An 18,357-nucleotide genomic window follows, 5' to 3' on the forward strand; every position below is an offset into this window, starting at 1 on the left:
CAGAGAGTCCTGGATGGAGCAGGAGAAAGGTGAGGTGCAGAACTCAAATCCTAGTAAGAAGACCAGACTTAATGGTCTGACTGAGACTGGAGGAAGCCCGGAAAACATGGCCCCTGGATTCTCTATCAGCCCAGAACTAAAACAGTTTCCGAGGCCAACTTTTCAGACAGGGATTGGACTGAACTGTGGGACATAAAGTGATAGTCATGAGGAGTGTGCCTCTTAGCTCAAGTAGATACAAGAGACTAAACGGGCAGCTTCTGTCCGGAGGTGAGATGGGAAGGCAGAGAGGGTTAGGAGCTGGTTTAATGAGCATGGGGAATCGGGTGGAAAGGAAGAGTGTGCTGTCACAGTATGCGGAGAGCAATTAGGGTCACATAACAATGTATATATAAATTTGTGTATAGGGAGACTAACTTGAAATGTAAACTTCATTTAAACTACAATAATAAAAAAAAAAAAAAGTATACGGAACTGCAAGGGACCCCAAATGGTCAAAGCAATCTTGAAAAAGAACAAAGTAGTAAAGAACAAAGTAGTAGTCCTAAGGATGGGATGGCAGGTCAGCGTCCAAAATGCTGTCCAGCACCTGTGGCCTGCCTCAGTTCCTTGACCTACCAGTTTGGTGATTCTTCCCAAAAAAGAGAATGAAGTTAGCCAAACATGATTCATTCTTGGTTTTATACATGTGCATGCACACCCACACATCCTGGCTGGATCCTAGCAATAATTTCTCCTTTCCTAAGTGCTTATAAACTAACTTTTAAAATCTCTTATTCTGGGACTCTTAAACCCAAGGAAACATTCCAGATATTAGGGGGTAGGGAGGCAGCAATATGCACAAAGATGTTTGTCAAAGCACAGCTTCTGAAGCAACTGTATGTCCAGCAAGAGAGCAATGGTCGAGTAAGGACCATATGTGATTTTCTTGTTTTTGTAATAGATGATAGTTACACTGCTTTCATAATTGGGAAAACAAATTCCAATATGAAAAATTTACCTACATTTGTGAACCAGGAAAATAGTAATTTCTTCAATGTGTAAGCTGACATATAATAAATTTTTTACATATCTGTTTGAGAATCTTGTCCAAGATGTCAGGCACCCATTAGTCAGTGTTGGAAGTTCTAAATTGTGAGACTGGTTCACCTCCCTTCTCTGGCCTTTGTAGTCTCAGCTGGCTTTTTGGCTTCCTTTTTCAGTAAGCCTTTGCTGAACACTTTCGTGCCAGTCACCATGCTGGTCACTGGAGGTACAAAGAGGGGTAAATCCAAGCCTAGTGGGGGATACAGAAAGGCAGTTACAAAGGCGAGTCCTGTGAGCAATGTATTAGCAGGGGTAAGGAAGAGGTGGTAGGTGGCACCTTCAAAATAGGATAATGGGAGGAGGGTTTATTTGCAAAGGAGTAGCACTACAGGGAATAGTGTAGTAACCCAGGACTAGTGGTTGGCCTGGTTGCTACTTCTCTAGAGCTGAAGGAACCAGAGAAGGGAATGGGATTCAAGACCTTCAGTTGAGGGACACAGGGAGGGAGCCCTGGCCTCTCTCTCCTCCTTCCCTCTGATCTCTTGTCAGAGCTCCCACTGGCTGAACCCAACTGGAAGCCACAGGGCCCAGGAGCCCCAGTAATGTAGTCCACACAGGTCAGTCTTACAGGGCAGAAAGCAGGATGAGTATATTGGTTTTCTAGTGCTGTATAACAAATCACTACAAACTAAGCAGCTTAAAACAACACGCATTTAATATCTCACATCTCCTGTGGGTCAGGAGTCCAGGCATAGCTTAGCTGAGTCCTCTCCTTAGGGTCTCACAAGGCTATACTTAGTGTCAGCTGGGCTGTGTTTTTATCAGAGGCTCAACTGCGGAAGAATCCACTTCCAAGCTCGGACTGTTAGCAGAATTCCTGTCCTTGTGACTATAGGATTCATGGCAGCCTCTTCAAAGACAGCAACTGAGAGCAAGAGAGACTGCTAGCAAGATGCAATGTTATATAATGTAACATGATCGTGGGGGTGATATCCCATTACCTAACCATATTTTATTGGTTAGAAGTAAGTCACAGGTCATACCCACACTCAAGGGGAGGAGTTTCCGCAAAGGCCTGAACACCAGGCAACAGGGATTATGCGAGCCACCTTAGGGGCTGTCTACCACAGTGGGAAATTAATCTGAAAGGGTAAACAGAAGATACTCAACAAAGGCTCCCAGCTTAGAGAAGGTGACACCTGAGCCTTCCTGAAGATTAATAGAGGGCAGAGGGCACAGGTTGTTCCTTGAAAAAGGGAACAGCCTGTGCAGAGGCTCAGAGGCAAGAAAGTCATTAATGTGTTCAGAGATCTGCAATTCTGTTCACTATGCCTAGAGTTCAAAGTGTGAGACAGAGGAGGTGAGTGGGACCCAGTTTGTGGTAGCCTTGTGAGACTTGCTAAGAAGTCTGGACTTTATCCTGAAAGTTTGGAATGGGGCTGGGCTTTGGAGAATTTTTAAGCAGGGAAGAGGGTCTTCATATTTGCATTTGGGGAACGTCATTGTGAAGAGCTAAACAGCCCAGGAGGCAGGAGATCAGTGAGGAAGAGCATTGTTGGCCACCCAAATGCAGGATGCTGAAGGCCAGACCCACATGATATTTCCAATGGAGAGAAAAGGACAGATTTGAGAGCTACTGAGAAGGGATGAGGAAAAGTTGACAGAACTCTGTGACTGCCTGACTGACTGGATGGACAAGGGGAGAGGGTGACTCTTGGGTTCTGGCTTGGTGGCTATATTAGTTTCCTATTGCTGCTGTAAACAAATTTCCACAAATGTACTTTCTGGAGGCTAGAAGTTTAACATGGGTCTCACTGGGCTAAAATCAAGGTGTCAGCAAAGCTAGGTTCCTTTCTGGAGGCTCTTAAGGGAGAATTCATTTCCTTGCTTTTATCATCTTCTGGAGGCCACCTGCATTCCTGAGCTCACGGTCCTCTTCCTCTGTCTTCATAGCTAGCAACAACAGGCCGAGTCCTCATGCCGCATCTCTCTGACCTACTCTTCTACTTTTAAGGACTCATGTGATTAGATTGAGACCACTCAGATAATCTAGAATAATCTGCCCATCTCAAGATCCTTAATCACATCTGCAAAGTCCCTTTTGCCATGTAAAGAGACATTCACAGGCTGCAGGGATTAGAGTGTAGACATCTTTGGGAGGCCGTTATTCAGGCTCTTTAAGCTAGAGAAAAAATAGAGAATTGGGTTTGGGAAGACATTGAGTTCCAATTTGCATACACTGTTTGAGATGTCTGGGTCTGGTCCTTTGCTTGGGGATAGACTTGGGGGTCCTCAACAGAGGCATGGTGGCTGAAGTCATTTAATGAGGTCACTTGGGGAGACTATGGGTTGAGGAGATGGCAGAGACTGAGCCCTAGAGAAAGTGAGACTAATTCTTATCCTCCTTTTTTTGACTGTAGAGTCCGCTAGGGAACAAACTGGCCATGCAAGGATACATGCTCACGTTCTGTTTTCCTTAATGAAATGGTTTCTAGTGGTGCCCTTCCTTTGACACAGCTCTTTATTCTCTGCATAGGTGTAACGGCAGAGCAGTGGCTAATCCCAGGACCTCATGGGACTAGCAGCAGCACTGAGGGCCTTGGAGCAGATTGACCTTCTCGGGAAAAACTTGGGGCAAATAGTAAAGGCAGCTGGCATTCCAAGCATGTGCTAGGAGTTTGGGTGAGCAGTCGTTGGACTTGCTTGGCATTGCCCTGGGAGGCAGAGAGCTCGTGGTGAAGGGGTGGGCAGCCTCCTGTGCAGAGCCTCAGAGTAACTGGAGGTCTGCAGTGTAAGTCGTTCTGTAATCTCTGGGTCCAGCTGGGGCTAAGGCTAGGCTTGACCCTGTGCTTGTTGGACATGCATGGAGGATGTGTGTGTGTACTTGGAAGGAAGCCACTGAAGGGAAAGATCTGCAGGCCTGTGCCCCTGGGACAGAACCTAGAGGCTGCATTCTTCTGGGAACGATTGTCCAACCAGTAAAGCAAAAACTAAAGCTAATTCTCAAGAAGGGCTAGCTGGAAGGGAGCACCAACCTCAGGAGAAAGGATTGGTCTCCATAAAGCCCAGGACCAGTAGGTGGGGAAGGAGGAAGGTGAATGGAAGGCACAACAGGAGCTTTTGTAAGCAATGAAGTGATATCACTCCTGGTTCAGGAATTGGACCAGAGCATGGCTAGCCCCCTTTGCCATAGGTTGCCTGAGGCAAGTTTCTTTCCTTTCTCCTGACATCATCACTGAACTTGTGACTGAAGCACAGTCCCTAGACCCAACTTCAGAGGTGCCACCTTTACAAGGTCAGTAGCCACCTTAGCTGGCCCAGCATTCCTTGCTCCAGAGACCAGTGGAAGTGTCCAGGTGCGGCCCCCCCCCCCACCGCCCCCCCATATAAGCAGTTAGCCCTCGGATTCTGTGGAAAGCCTCGCAGGCTAGAACTGCAGATACAGGAATGAACACGACACAGTCCTGTTCTCATGGGGTTTACAGTCTAGGCCAGAAATTATAAATGGTAGACAATTTCCAAAATTCTAAGAACTTTCAAAAATAAAAATTGCACTGTTGATAACCAGTATCACAATTTTATTGCATTTTCTTCCTGTCATATGTTTTTACATTATATTCACAAATATTTGGAATCATACTTTATATTAAATTTTGCTTCATGCTTTTTCATGACCATTTTAAAAAGTTACTTACGTTTAACCTATAGTTAATAATAGGTGAATAGCAAACAATAGAGGTTTTCCAGTGGGGTTCTGAAATATGCATCCTGTTCCTCCTCACCAGTTACAGGTGGAGAGCCCTTTGCCTCTCAAAGCTCAGATTAGCCTTCCTGCTTTCTGAACTCTTGTTTTTAATGACTGTATAATGACCTACTACCACAAATGTGCCAGAACATATATAACACTCCCTACTTGTAGAACATTTAGATTAGTTCTAAATTTTTTACTCTTATAGATATCACTGAATATATTTATGCAAAAGGCTTTTTTCAAATATAAGATTATTTCCTTAGAGTACATTCCCAGAACTGGGGACTACTACTGTAAAGAATAGCCAACACTTGGTACCTACTGTGTCCCAGGTACTGTTCTAAGTGTTTTGTATATATATTAACTCATTTAAGTAGTTACCATGTGGTAACTACTCATATCCCCGTTTTTACAGATGAAGAAACTGAGGCACAGAGAGTCTAAGTGATTTTGTAAGGTAAACAGCTGGGAAGTGGCAGAGCCAGGACTTGAGTGTAGGCAGTTTGGTTCCAGAGACTCTGCTCCTACAACTACCCTGCACCGTTGACATTTTGGTGGCTCTTGATGCATATTTGGCACTTTTTAAACATGGCAACATTTTACTTTGTGTGGGTCAGATAGTGACACTTCAGGTTCAGGTGACCAACTATCCCAATTTGCCTGTAACTGGGGACTTTCCTAGGATGTGGGACTTCAGTTGTAAAGCCTGGAAAGTTCTAGGCAAACAAGGATAAGTTGGTCACTCTACTTGAGGGACTCCAGCATCCTGGGACTCGGGATGAAGTCTTTTTTAGTAACTATGTCAACAACCAGAACCTCCCCAGATCGTGGGAGGCTGGGGATGACCAGGAGAATGAAGGGAAGGGCTAGGTCTAGTACTTGTTTCCTGTCTTTTGGTAGTTGGTGGGAGTTTAGGGCTTTTGGGGAGGGGAGTAAGAGAGTGCTGGACACTTAGACTGGCTGTTACTCCATCACTCACCTGCAGCAAACCTCTTCAGCCCAGATCCTAGACTGTGTAATTATACAGTGCTGGGGTGTTGCAGAAAACCCTGGTGGCATAGCGGTTAAGTGCTCCAGCTGCTAACCAAGAGGTCGGTAGTACGAATCCACCAGGCGCTCCTTGGAAACTCTATGAGGCAGTTCTGCTCTGTCCTATAGTGTCGCTATGAGTTGGAATCGACTCAATGGCAGCGGGTTTGGTTTTTTTGTTTTGTTTTGGTTTGGTTTGGTTTGGTGTGTTGCAACACCATGAGCTGTGGACTTACAGTGGTCAAACACATTTTGAAAAGATAGGTAAGTGGTCACATTTGTGATGGGTGTGGGTAAGGCTTATTGCCAGAGGTAGACTATAGTGTTTCCAGGGCACTTCTACTGGGTATCAGAGGAAGTGGAAGCCAACAGGGGCCACTTCCTCTTGGGTCAGGCTGGATCTTGAGATAAAATGATTGCTGCCTGAGCCTGTTAGTTCATTTATTAAGTCTTTATTGAGCATCTGTTATACACTATGCCTAGTGATTTGTACAGGATATACATTGGTGATTAAAACAGACATGTGCCTTGCCATGGAGCAGCTTATAGTATGTGGGATAAAGTATATTGTGATAAAGGTTATGAAGGAGGCCAATATGGTACAATGGTTGTGTATCATGGTGGGAGAGCCCACTTAGACCCCTGTCTTAGGTGGCCAGGGAAAGCCTCTTTAAGGTGACATTTAAGCTGAGACCAGAAGGATGATAGTCATTCTCACAAAGAGTGAGGAGAAGCATGTTTCTGGCAGAGGGAACAGAATGTTTGAAGGTAGAGGAATGATACGAGGTTATTAGCAGGCCGGTTGAGTGTGACACAAAAAGAACTTTAAAACTTGGTATAGACTAAATTATGGAAGGGGAAGGGCTCTGTGGTAGATTGTTATGGTAATAGCCCTCAATGAGTCACACCTCCCTGAATCCATGCCCTTGTATAGTTTCCTCTTGTATTGACTCTGGGCTTGGCCATATGATTGGCTTTGGCTAATGAGACTTTAGGCAAATGTGACACAAGCAGAGGCTTGATAAGTTCTTGCACATTGAGGCTTGCTGTTTCAAGATTGCTGCTGCTGGGAGCCCTGTTGAGTGACCGTACGAAGAAGCCCAAGCTAGCCTGTAGCTGAGGCTGCCTAGACTAAGGGTCTACGATCTTTTTCTGTAACTGGCCAAACAGTAAACATTTTAGACTTTGCAGGCCACATATGGTTTCTGTTTCAGAGTCTTTTTTGTTTTTAACAACTCTTTAACAATGTAAAAACTATTCTAAGCTCAGGGGCAATACGAAAGCACACCACAGGCCAAAGTTTATCAGCCTTTTGCTAGAACAACCAGTCCTCAGCCAATCTGCTAGCCAGCTGTAGCTATTGGAGTGATCCTAGATGACACTAGAAGAAGAATCACCCAGCTGAGCCCAGCCTACAGGAAATCATGAGCAAATAAAATGATTACATTTTGGGGTGGTTTGTTACACAGCAATAGATAACTAATATAGCCTGGTAGGCCATGGAAAGGAATTTTGATTTTTCATGAAATAAGAAGCCATTTAGGGGTTTTAAGCATGGGAATGATATGACCTAATTTTTTTTTTTTGCTTGTATTTTAAAGTAAGTTTAGACTTAAAGTCGCAAGAATAGTGCAAAGAATTCCTGTTTATCCTTCACCTGATTCCCCAAATGTTAACATTTTACTAAATTTGCTTTATTATGTTTTCTCTCTGTCTACACACACACATATATATATACACACATTTGTATTATATATATGTATATATATTATACCAAAAAACCAAACCCATTGCTGTTGAGTCAATTCCAGACTCATAGCAATCCTGTAGAACAGAGCAGAACTGCCCCATGGGGCTTCCGAAGAGCGGCTGCTAGATTCCAACTTCGGACCTTTTGGTTAGCAGCCGAGCTCTTAACCTACTATTCCACCAGGTCTCCATGTATGTTATATATATGTACGTATATATATTTTAAGCCTTTTGGGGTTAAATTCCAGACATGATGCCCTTTTACCTTTAAACTTTATTTTCTAAAAAACAAGAACATTTTCTTACATAACTGCAGTATAATTATAAAATATCCAGAAGTTAACACTGATACAATATTATTATCTAATCTACTGACCTGATTCAAATTTTGCTGACTGAACTGATGATTTCTTTAGTATTGGTCCAGGATCCAATCTAGGATCACACATTGCATTAAATTGTCTCTTTAGACTCCTTCTAATGGTTCCTCAGTCTTTTTCTGTCTTGCATGACATTTTGAAGAGTACAAGCCAGTTGTTTTATAGAATGTCCTTCAGTTTGCATTTGTCTGATGCTTCGTCATGGTTAGAATCAGATTATGCCTTTTTGGTAGGAATATCACAGAAGTGTTGTGCCCTTGTCAAGTGCATTGTATCAGGAGGAACTTGATGTCAATTTGTCTCATTACTGTTTATGTTAACTTTGTCACTTGGTTAAGGTAGTGTCTGTCAGATTGCTCTACATAAGGTTTTTACTTTTCCATTTGTAATTAATAAATGTCTGTGGGGAGGCATTTTGAGGCCATGTTAATATCTTGTTTCTCATCAGATTTTTTACCCACTAGTTTCAGCATCCATTGATGATTCTTGCCTGAATTAGTTGTTATTACGGTGGTTGCCAAATGGTGATTTTTAATGCTATAATTCCTGCCACATTTATTAGTTCAACTTTTACTGTAAGGAAGAGCTTTTCTTCTCTACATTTATGTATTTGTTTATTCACTTATATTAGTATGAACTCATAGATTCTTATTTTAAGTATGAGTTATAATTTGTTAATATTATTTTGATGCTCAGATTGTCCTAGATATAGCCAGTGGGGGCCCCTTCAGTCTGTCTTCTCTGTCTTTTTAACATGTTCCCATCATTCTTTGAATACTTCCTTATTTTCTGGCACAACAAGAAGTTCCAGGCTCATTTTGTGCTTTCCCAACCCTGGAATCAGCCATTTCTCCAGGGAGCTCTGGTTTGTTTTAGTGGAGAATGGTATTTAGAAACCAAGATCTAGGTGCTAGGTGTTATCACTGCTACTGGGGTGTCACTGCTCTCATTGGAGAGAGCTAGAAAATACCCATACACATATACACTCACATCTATATCTGTTTCTATATCTATCTACCAAATACCATGATTATGAAATTTCTTCTAGCTTTTTTTAAAAAATGTATTTATAACTCTGACGTATATTTACCAATTTTTAACTTCTCTGACAGTGAGAGAAACCTGGCTCCCATTATCCACAGTGCATTTACACAGAAGGTAGTTTCAGAGTTACTAACCTATGCCACTGCAAAAAGCAAACCTACTAACTAGAGTTCAATGTTTGTTTACTGTTCTTTAGCCTGAGGATATATGGTCAAAATACTGTGTTCAAAACTTAAACATGGTTTTTCTTCCTTCCCTACAAATTGAATTTTTTTCTGTTGGGTTTTTTTAATTTTTTCCTTCAATTTTTAAAAATGGCTTTATTGAGATATAATTCACATACTGTCTACAGTCTGTGAATTATATCTCAATAAGGCTGTTTTTTAAAAATTGAAGGAGAAACTCAAAAACCCAATAGAAAAAAAAAATTAGATATAATTCACATACCATATATAGTTTAGCATAGCAACAATTGTGAGGCTGGTGCAGGACCAGGCAGTGTTTCGTTCAGTTGTACATAGGGTCACTATGAATTGGAACCAACTCAATGGCACCTAACCACATACAGTTTGCCCATTAAAATGTACAACTCAGTGGTTTTTAGTATATTCATAGAGTTGTGCAACCATCACCACAATCTAGTTTTAGAACTTTTTCATCACTCCAGAAAGAAACCTTGCATCCATTAGCAGACACTCACTCTCTCCATCCCTCCCCAACTCTCCCAGCCCTAGGCAACTGTTTAATCTACTTGTCTCTATAGATTTGCCTATAGTGGACATTTCATATAAGTATAGTTTATATTATAGATTAGAGTTATATATTTCATAAGTGGAGTCGTACAATAAATGGTCTTTGGTGACTGGCTTCTTTTACTTAGCATAAGCAATATAATGCTTACAGTGTTTATACATTCACCAGTTGATGAACATTTGGGTTGTTTCAACTTTTTGGCTATTATGAATAATGCTGCTATGAACATTTGTGTACAGGTCTTTGTGTGAACATATGTTTTCAGTTATCTTGTGCACATACCTAGGAGTGGAATTGTTGGGTGGTATGATAACTCCATGTTTAACTTTTTGAGGAACCGCCAAACTGTTTTCCAAAGTCACGACACCATCTTAAACAGTTCCACCAGCAATGTATGAGAGTTCCAGTTTTTTCACATCCTCGTCAACACTTTTAATTGTCTTTTTTTATTTTAGCCATTCTGTTGGTTAAGATATAGTATGTCACTGTGGTTTTGATTTGCATTTCGTTAATGACTAATGGGAGCCCTGGTGGTGCAGCGGTTAAGAGCTCAGACTACTAACCAAAAGGTTGGCAGTTCTAATCTACCAGCTGCTCCTTGGAAACCCTATGGGGCAGCTCTACACTGTCCTATAGAGTCACTATGAGTCGGAATTGACTCGATGGCAACGAGGTTTTTTTGTTTGTTTGTTTTTAATGACTAATGATGTCGAGCATAAGATGCCAACTTTTAGGTCAGCTTTCTGTTCCCTCAGCTGTTGTGTTTCCTCCAGAAGGTCTCTCCGGGGTTCCTCTTCATCTCTTGCCTGGACTTAGTGATCCTTTTGACCTCTGGGAGGCTGATGCCTTCTTGATCAGGTGCTTTGGAGGAGACCTTTGAGCAGGTTCCAAGGGTTGGACAGCTGTGTGTCTAGGATTCAAGACACATGTTTTTCCTGTTGGCAGGTGTGATGTTACTGGTGAGGCTGGCTCAGCCATCGCGTAGGCTCGCCAGACCACTGGGACAAAGCTAGCTTCTCCCCTGGACACCTCAGTGAGCAGGATCAGGGATTCTTGAGCTGGAAACAATCTTGAGAAGCTATCTCATCCATCCCTCTGCAACAATACCGAACCACAGTTAGAAACCCCTACCCTGACTATGCTAGATGGGGTAGAATCACTCATTTATTTCTTTAAAAATCTCTGTAGGAAGAAATCTCACTGATCCCCTTTACCACTGCCCAGTAGTTTAGCAGCCTCTGTGTTAGAAAAATTCTTTGCTCTGATCCAGATTTTACCTTCTGCAGCACATGCTGCTTTCCTCTCATGCTCTCCTTCCCTGGAAAATGTGAGAGACAGCCGCTCCCTAGGAGGGGCTTCTCCTCTGGTCAGACAGACTACCTTGGCTGGAGAAGACCTCACGTGAGGAAGTCCAGACCAAGCGAGGCCCCTCCAGGAGCCTTTAAAGACTGAATGACCTTGTCATTTGGCTATTGCCTGGGCAGGCTGCTTTGAAAAAGAGACCTTCTGACAGGCTCCAGGTTGTGTTTTTATAACCGAGGCTGGGCCATTCCAAATCCTACTTCAGACTTGCATCCAGCCAGCCTGGTGGGTGGTAATCAAACGCAGCCAGGGACCATCTGATCTGGCCTGATCTTCCTACCCAGCCAAGTGAGGGCTGGCCTGCCCACCACAGAGCTGCCCCTGAAAGCACTGGGTGGAGGCAAATGGTGGACACGTGTGTGGTTGTGCGCACGCACACTCGCCCATGCGTGTGAACACAGCCCTGCTTTGAGAGGTGGTGCTGCTTGGATGCTTGTGTTTCTCTCTCTGTGTCTGAGGCTTCTCCCCATTGTGCAGTTCAAGGAGAACGTGTTTCTTTTAGCCTGTTTCTCAAGTTTTTGCGGTTAGAAATCATGTATTTTTCTTGGCCCAAGATGAAACCCTGGAGTAATGGTCTAATACGTTTTACGGAGCTGTCTCTAATTGGTGGCTGCTTGAAATCTTCCCTTTGCCCTAGTGACCAATCTCCTTTTGCATGAATTTTACCTCAGTCAATCTTGCGTTACCCCCCAGGTTTTCACACCCCTCCCAGGCCTGCAGCCCCACAGAGACAGCTCTTCTTCCAGCCTCATCTATATCCACTCAGCTTCCCTGCACAGGGCACTTTGGCAAGGAAATAAAATCGCTTACATTGCCTCTTGCCAGGCATCCTCTTCAAGCCTGGTCTTCAGAATTGCAGGTGTATACATTCAAAATGGATTCTGCTTCCCACATTGCCTAGACACCTGAAGAAAATGCAAACAAACCATGGAGACCGCCTTTAAATGTAATTGAGTATGACCATGATAATTTCGAAAGGATATCTTTGGAGTCCTTTAGGGAACTTAGCTTGGCCCTTTAAGGAACTGCACGGGCTTATCAGAGGTGTCTCCCCTCTGCAGCAAGTGCAGGAGGGCTGGGCTTGCCCATTTAACAGATGGGAATGCTAAGGCCCATAAAGCCAGGACTAGGGCTGGCCACAGAGCTTCTGAGACTTTGGAATCTCTTTCCACCCAGTCTCTTGGCCTGGCCTCTTGGGATGATGATGATGAAGGAAAGATGCCACGTGGAGTCCGCATCAGCATCCCTTCAAAATTCTGCCCTCTGACCGCCTGTTCCAGTGGCTTGGCTAGCTAGCAAGGAGGTGTTGGCTGTCATGTTATTTTATGGTTTGTATTTGTATGCTGAGGAGTTTACATGTGTATAATCATTGTGACTCATGTTTGTACAAGATATAATTGCTGAAAATTATATCATGAACATTTTTTAACCCTTCCCATGCTGGCAAGCCTTGTATAGTTCTCAGGAACTCCTCCCTGGAAGCTTGCCTCACCTGAGGAGATATGGCACCTCACCAACCAGGCCCTTGCTCTGTAATCTACATCATTGCCATCTCTGGCAGAAGTCCACTTCAAGAACTTGCCTGCAGCCTCAGGGCTCCTGAGTGTTTCCTAGCAGACAGGGAGGCTGGCATTCCTACCTTGCCTTGTCGTCACTGTGTTGAGTTGTGGCTACAGAGGCAGTAATCCCGGTCATTGTGGGCCACCTGGGAATGGGAAGGGAGGGTAAAAGCGCTTCCCCAGTCTCCAGTGATTGAAGCATGCACATGGAGTGCTGGGCTTCAGGAAGAGCATTTTCATGGATGAATATGTGTGGGGGCTGGGTTCAGGAAGATATGGGCCAACCCATTACCTTTGGAATCTACATTGGGACCTGCCCACAGACACTGTGGTTGGAGGCTAGCAGCCAGCCAGCTAGCCCAGCCCGAGGCTTTGCAACCTTCTGGGGCAGGGTCCAGGGCTGTGAAGTGACATGAATCCTTAGCAAATTAAGTAGATGCTTATTAACAGCTTGAAGTCCTTTAGGGAACTTAGCTTGGTCCTTCAAGGAACTGCATGGGCTATCAGAGGAGTCTCCTGTCTACAGCAAGTGCAGGAGTGCTGGACTTGCCCATTTAACAGATGGGAATGCTAAAGCTCATAAGGCCAGGACTAGGGCTGGCCACAGAGCTTCTGAGACTTTTGAATCTCTTTCCATCTAGTCTCTCAGCCTGGCCTTTTCGGGTGCGTGAATAAGGAAGATTTCCAGTAATGGAACTGCAATCATACAGAAAAGGATGTTCCAGAGCCACAGAATCTGGAACTCATAATCCAGAGTGTCATAGAGGAAAATTTAACTGGCCGGGCCAAGGTCATACATATGTACCCATAGCTGGCAAGAGGGTGAGGCAGCCCCCGGACACCCTTTTAACCCAGTACTGGAGACACTCCTGAGGTTCACCCTTCAGCCAAAGATTAAAAAAAAAAAAACAAAAACAAAAAAAACCCTTTGCCATCGAGTCCATTCCGACTCATGGCGACCCTGTAGGACAGAGTAGAACTGCCCCATAGAGTTTCCAAGAAGTGCCTGATGGATTTGAACTGCCGACTTTTTGGTTAGCAGCTGTAGCACTTAACCACTACGCACCAGCGTCTAGACAGGCCAATAAAACAAACAATAATACACATAGCTCAACCGTGTATACGAGACTAAATGGGCATACCAGCCCAAGGCAAGGACAAGAAAGCAGGAGGGGACAGAAAAGTTGGACAGATGGAAATGGAGAACCGCAGGGTTGGCAACCAATGTCACAAAACAATATGTGTATCAGTTGTTTAATGAGAAGCTAATTTGCTCTGTAAACCTTCATCTAAAGCACAATAAAAAATAAATAAAAAGCGGCGAAAAAGGGTGAGGCAAGAGATCTGGTTCCTTTCAGGCTTTTGAGGTCCTTCCTCCCTATAAGGCTCACCCCCTGGGAGACTCTCTGATTAGGGGGTTTGATGCTGAGACCACCAAAAAAGAGAGGGAAGCTGGAGAGATACTTTACTCTAATTAGACCTCCCAAACGGGGTGTTTTTCCAAAGGTAGTTGAACTAAAATCATTTGCTTTTTATTCCTTTCAGGTTTACGGGAACAGACGGACCTAGCGGTTTTGGCTTTGAGTTGACATTTCGTCTGAAGAGAGAAACAGGGGAGTCTGCCCCACCAACATGGCCAGCGGAGCTGATGCAGGGCTTGGCCAGATACGTGTTCCAGTCAGGTAAGAACCCCAGGAGCTGGCTGGTGTCGTGGTCTTTTTGTCATGAGCCTGGTTGGCTTTAGGAACTCTCAGGCATATTTTGATGTCTGTGAAGTGAACTTTCCTGGGAGTACTGTACCCGAGTTGTACCATGAGGATGGCTTGTCTTGCCTGGTGTTTCCTGGGTAGAAAGTTATCTGGGCCATGGAGGGGTCTGTCATGTGCCCAATTTATACCCTACTCACAGCTAAAAATGCTCGTTAGAAGCTAGGATGATGAGACTTCATCTCACATACTTTGGACATGTTATCAGGAGGCCTGAGTCCCTGGAGAAGGACATCATGCTTGGTAAAGTAGAGGGTCAGCGAAAAAGAAGAAGACCCTCAATGAGTTGGATTGACACAGTGCCTGCAACAATGGGCTCAAGCATAATGATTGTGAGGATGGCGCAGTGTTTCATTCTGTTGTACGTAGGGTCGCTATGAGTTGGAACTGACTCGATGGTACCTAACAGCAACACAGCTGAAAAACAAAAACAAACAAACAAAAAAAAAACCCCACTGTACCTAAAGAAGCTACCAGATCAAAGTGACCTGTAGCAGCAGGTAGGCATCCCTGCCTCTGTTCTGATGCCCTGTTCCCTTATTGCAGTCTGCCAGCCATATTTCTGATTCCCAGGGAGCTAAAGGACGACTCAGTATGGGGCTCACTAGCTCTTTCTCTGTCTGCCCATTTCCCATAATTAACATGGTCCTTGCTCTCTGCTGCCAGTGGCCTAGCCATATGTTTCTGGGGCCAAAAGCACACATGTTAATCTTGGCTAAGGCTTGATTTAAGTGTAGAGGGTAGGCAGGGAGGGAGAGAAAGGAATTTCTAGGAACTTGCTCCCATACAGTGTGAAGGGTAAGAGGGGGAAGCTAGAATCAGTGGGGCCTTGACAGTCAGAAGTATTGTTTGATTTAGATGCTTTGAGTGCCCTCCAGGGGATTATTCTTTGTTCCTAGTGCCCCTCTGGAGGCTACTAATATGGAACCTGAAGTGGGGGCTTTATGCTGGGAGCCTTGGCCCAGCCTGCCTGTGGGATGAGCCTCCAGTGGGATGGAATGTTGGAGCAAAATTTAGTACATTCTGTGGAGAGTTTCATATCATCTGAATATTTCTGGGTTGCTCAGAAACATTGCCCATATGACCTCAGTTTTTCTTTCTTTGGTTTGGTAAGCGGCTTTAAAATGAAGGCTGAGCCACTTTTTCCCAACTGTTTTGCTCTTGACTGCCATGGTTAAGGGCAGAGCAGTATCTGAGTCAGGGTCTTTCAGAGTGTGCTCCTTGGACCACTTGCATCAGAAGCACGTGGAGAGTTTGTTTCAAACACACATTCGGAGGCCCTGCTGGAGACCTATGACTCAGAATCTTTGGGAGTGATGTTCCCAGATACTTCTGGTAGAAACTAAATTTGGAGAACCATTGATCTGGTAGCTTCTTTAGGTACAGTGAGTTTCTTTGTTTGTTTTGTTTTGTTTTTAGCTGTGAGTAGATTATATATTGGGGACATGATAGACGCCTCTTGGTTGAACCTATCTGCCCTCATTCCAGCTCTCTAGGAGCCAGTTGTTGGTTATCATGTAATTAGACTGATCGATAACTACCATCTACCATTGTGTGTTCTCCTGGAGGCTGCAGTGGTCCTCTCCAAGCAGGGACTCCCAGACCTTTCCACGGGGCTCTAATTTCCTTGTCAAGCGATGGGGCTGGTGCATCTGCTTTTTAATTAGCTTCCCAAGGGACTCTGGTCTGGCATTGGTATTTGGGCTCTAAAGGACTGTTGACCAGGAAGTAGTTATATTTACAGGGGCAGAGGAAATAGGCTGTCTGAAGCAGCTGACCCATGTGATTTGTTACTGTCCCAACATGGCTGCAGAATCTTTTAAAATTGTGCTGGCGGTCTACTGCCTGAGCCCTTTGTGTCCCCCCTCTACTTCCTTGGGACGCCTGAAGCTGACTCTGTTATAGAACAATCTTTGGAAAGATAGACTTTTCTGACATGGAATTTGATCTATTATAGGAAAGGGGGTTCTACAGACTAGGCAACCTCTTGCTTGCATAGACGGGTAACTCCTTGTCCCACTACTTAAGCCAGTGCATCCATGTGTTAGTCTCCACTTAATGTATTGCTCAGGTGGATAGAGAGCAGAGAAGTGTAACACAGGTGTTATGAACCACTGTCAGGTGGGAGTCAAGCAGATGAACTACTGAAATTAGTTCGGGAATGGTTCTGAAAGTAGTTCTGAAATTATTATGCAAGTCATTGTGAAAATAGGATTTTATTTGCAAGAGTTCATTTCACCCAGACAGTAAACATCACTAGTGATCATTTTGTAACTACTAATGTAATGATTGATCCAGGTGAAGATTACTAACAAATGCTAAAATCATTGGACAAAAAGTTGTTGAGGAACAAGACATTCACAAGGACTCAAAGAATCACTCCACAGATTATTTATTTATTACAAAAAGAAAAGAAAAAAAACTTGATAGCAGTGAGGTTTTTTGTCTGTTTGTTTAAATTATTGTTGTTGTTAGTTGCCTTCAAGTTGATTCTGACTCAGGTCTGCCCCATGTGTGCAGAGTAGAACTGCTCCATAGGGTTTTCAAGACTGTGACCTTGTAGAAGCAGATTGCCAGGCCCTGTCTTCTGAGGTGTCTCTGGATGGATTCAAACCACCAACCTTTCAGCTAGTAGTCGAGTGCTTAACCGTTTGTGCCACCCAGGGACTCCTTGGGTGTGTTGATGGTATTATGGTTTTATAAGATAATGTCCTTGTTCTTAGGAGATGCAGGCTGAAGTGTTCATGGATAAAATGACACGATGTCTGCAACTTAATTTTCCATTGATTCAGGGGAAAAACACTGTGTCTGTGTCTGTGTGTGGAGAGAGAGAGAAAGAGAAAGCATGTGTGGCAAAATGTTAACAACTGGTAAATCTAGGTGAAGGATATATGAGCATTCATTATATTATTCTTTTAACTTTTCCATAAGATGGAAAAATTCCAAAATAAAAGTTGTGGCTGTTTCTTGAACGTATGCTGACTAGTGTGTGCTCTGCAGTTCCTTCGGCGCTGATGGTCCCTCTTTGCTGTGGTTTGTGTCTGCAGATCACTTCAGGCATTTCAGATCTGGGACAGGGTGACTACACTCCTAAAAGTATAGTACTTGATTTTCTGTTTTCCAGATTTTCCTGTAATATGATTGTACTACTTTAATAACAGAACAAATCTACCTAAAATTATTTTTGGATCATGGCATGGAATAGTAGTTAATTATTTAAATAATGGGAAAATGGTAAAGAGAAGGATATGGTGACTGATCAAAGGTAGGAGACCATGGCTTTGAGCCTAAATGGTGATGAGGATACGAGCTAGCACTTAGTGGGCATGGTCTTTGTGCCAGCCACTATTCTAAGTGCTCATTTAATCTGCAGAAAAGCCCTGTGAGCTAGGCACTGTGTTGTACCAACTTTACAGTTGCAGAAAGCAAGACAACAGAGAAGTCATCAAGGGGCAGCAGAGCATAGTTAATATTATGGCCCCTGGTCCCAGACTGCCTGTGTTCATATCTCAGCTCTGCCAGTCACTGCCTCTTGACCTTCAACATTTGCTCATTTATAAAAGCAGGATAATAATAGTAACCACACATGGAGTTATTGAGAGAGTGAAATGAATTAATACCTGTAAAGCACTTAGAAGAGTGCCTAATAACGTTGTTGTCGTGTGCCATCGAGTCAGTTCAGCTCATAGTGACCCTATAGGACAGAGTAAAACTGCCTCATAGGCAGTACTCTTTATGAGGACTAAGGTGCGCCTGACCCAAGCCATGGCATTTTCAATCGCTTCATATGCATGCAAAAGCTGAACAATGAATAAGGCAGATCGAAGAAGAGTTGATACCTTTGAATTATGGTGTTGGCAAAGAATATTGAATTTACCATGGACTGCCAGAAGAACAAACAGATCTGTCTTGGAAGAAGTACAGCCAGAATTCTCCTC

General features: G+C 43.7%; 1 protein-coding gene across 1 annotated transcript in view; it reads left to right on the forward strand.

Annotated features, from left to right (window-relative positions):
• SUFU (SUFU negative regulator of hedgehog signaling) overlaps positions 1-18,357 on the forward strand; it is a 128,910-nt gene that overhangs the window by 52,384 nt on the left and 58,169 nt on the right. The window contains exon 3 of the mRNA XM_004370086.2: positions 14,199-14,335. Within this exon, the coding sequence (XP_004370143.1) occupies positions 14,199-14,335 (137 nt within the window). The remainder of the gene's footprint in view (positions 1-14,198; positions 14,336-18,357) is intronic.

This window comes from Trichechus manatus, unplaced genomic scaffold, assembly GCF_000243295.1.
Source record: "Trichechus manatus latirostris isolate Lorelei unplaced genomic scaffold, TriManLat1.0 scaffold00007, whole genome shotgun sequence".
NCBI classification, from domain to species: Eukaryota; Metazoa; Chordata; class Mammalia; order Sirenia; family Trichechidae; genus Trichechus; species Trichechus manatus.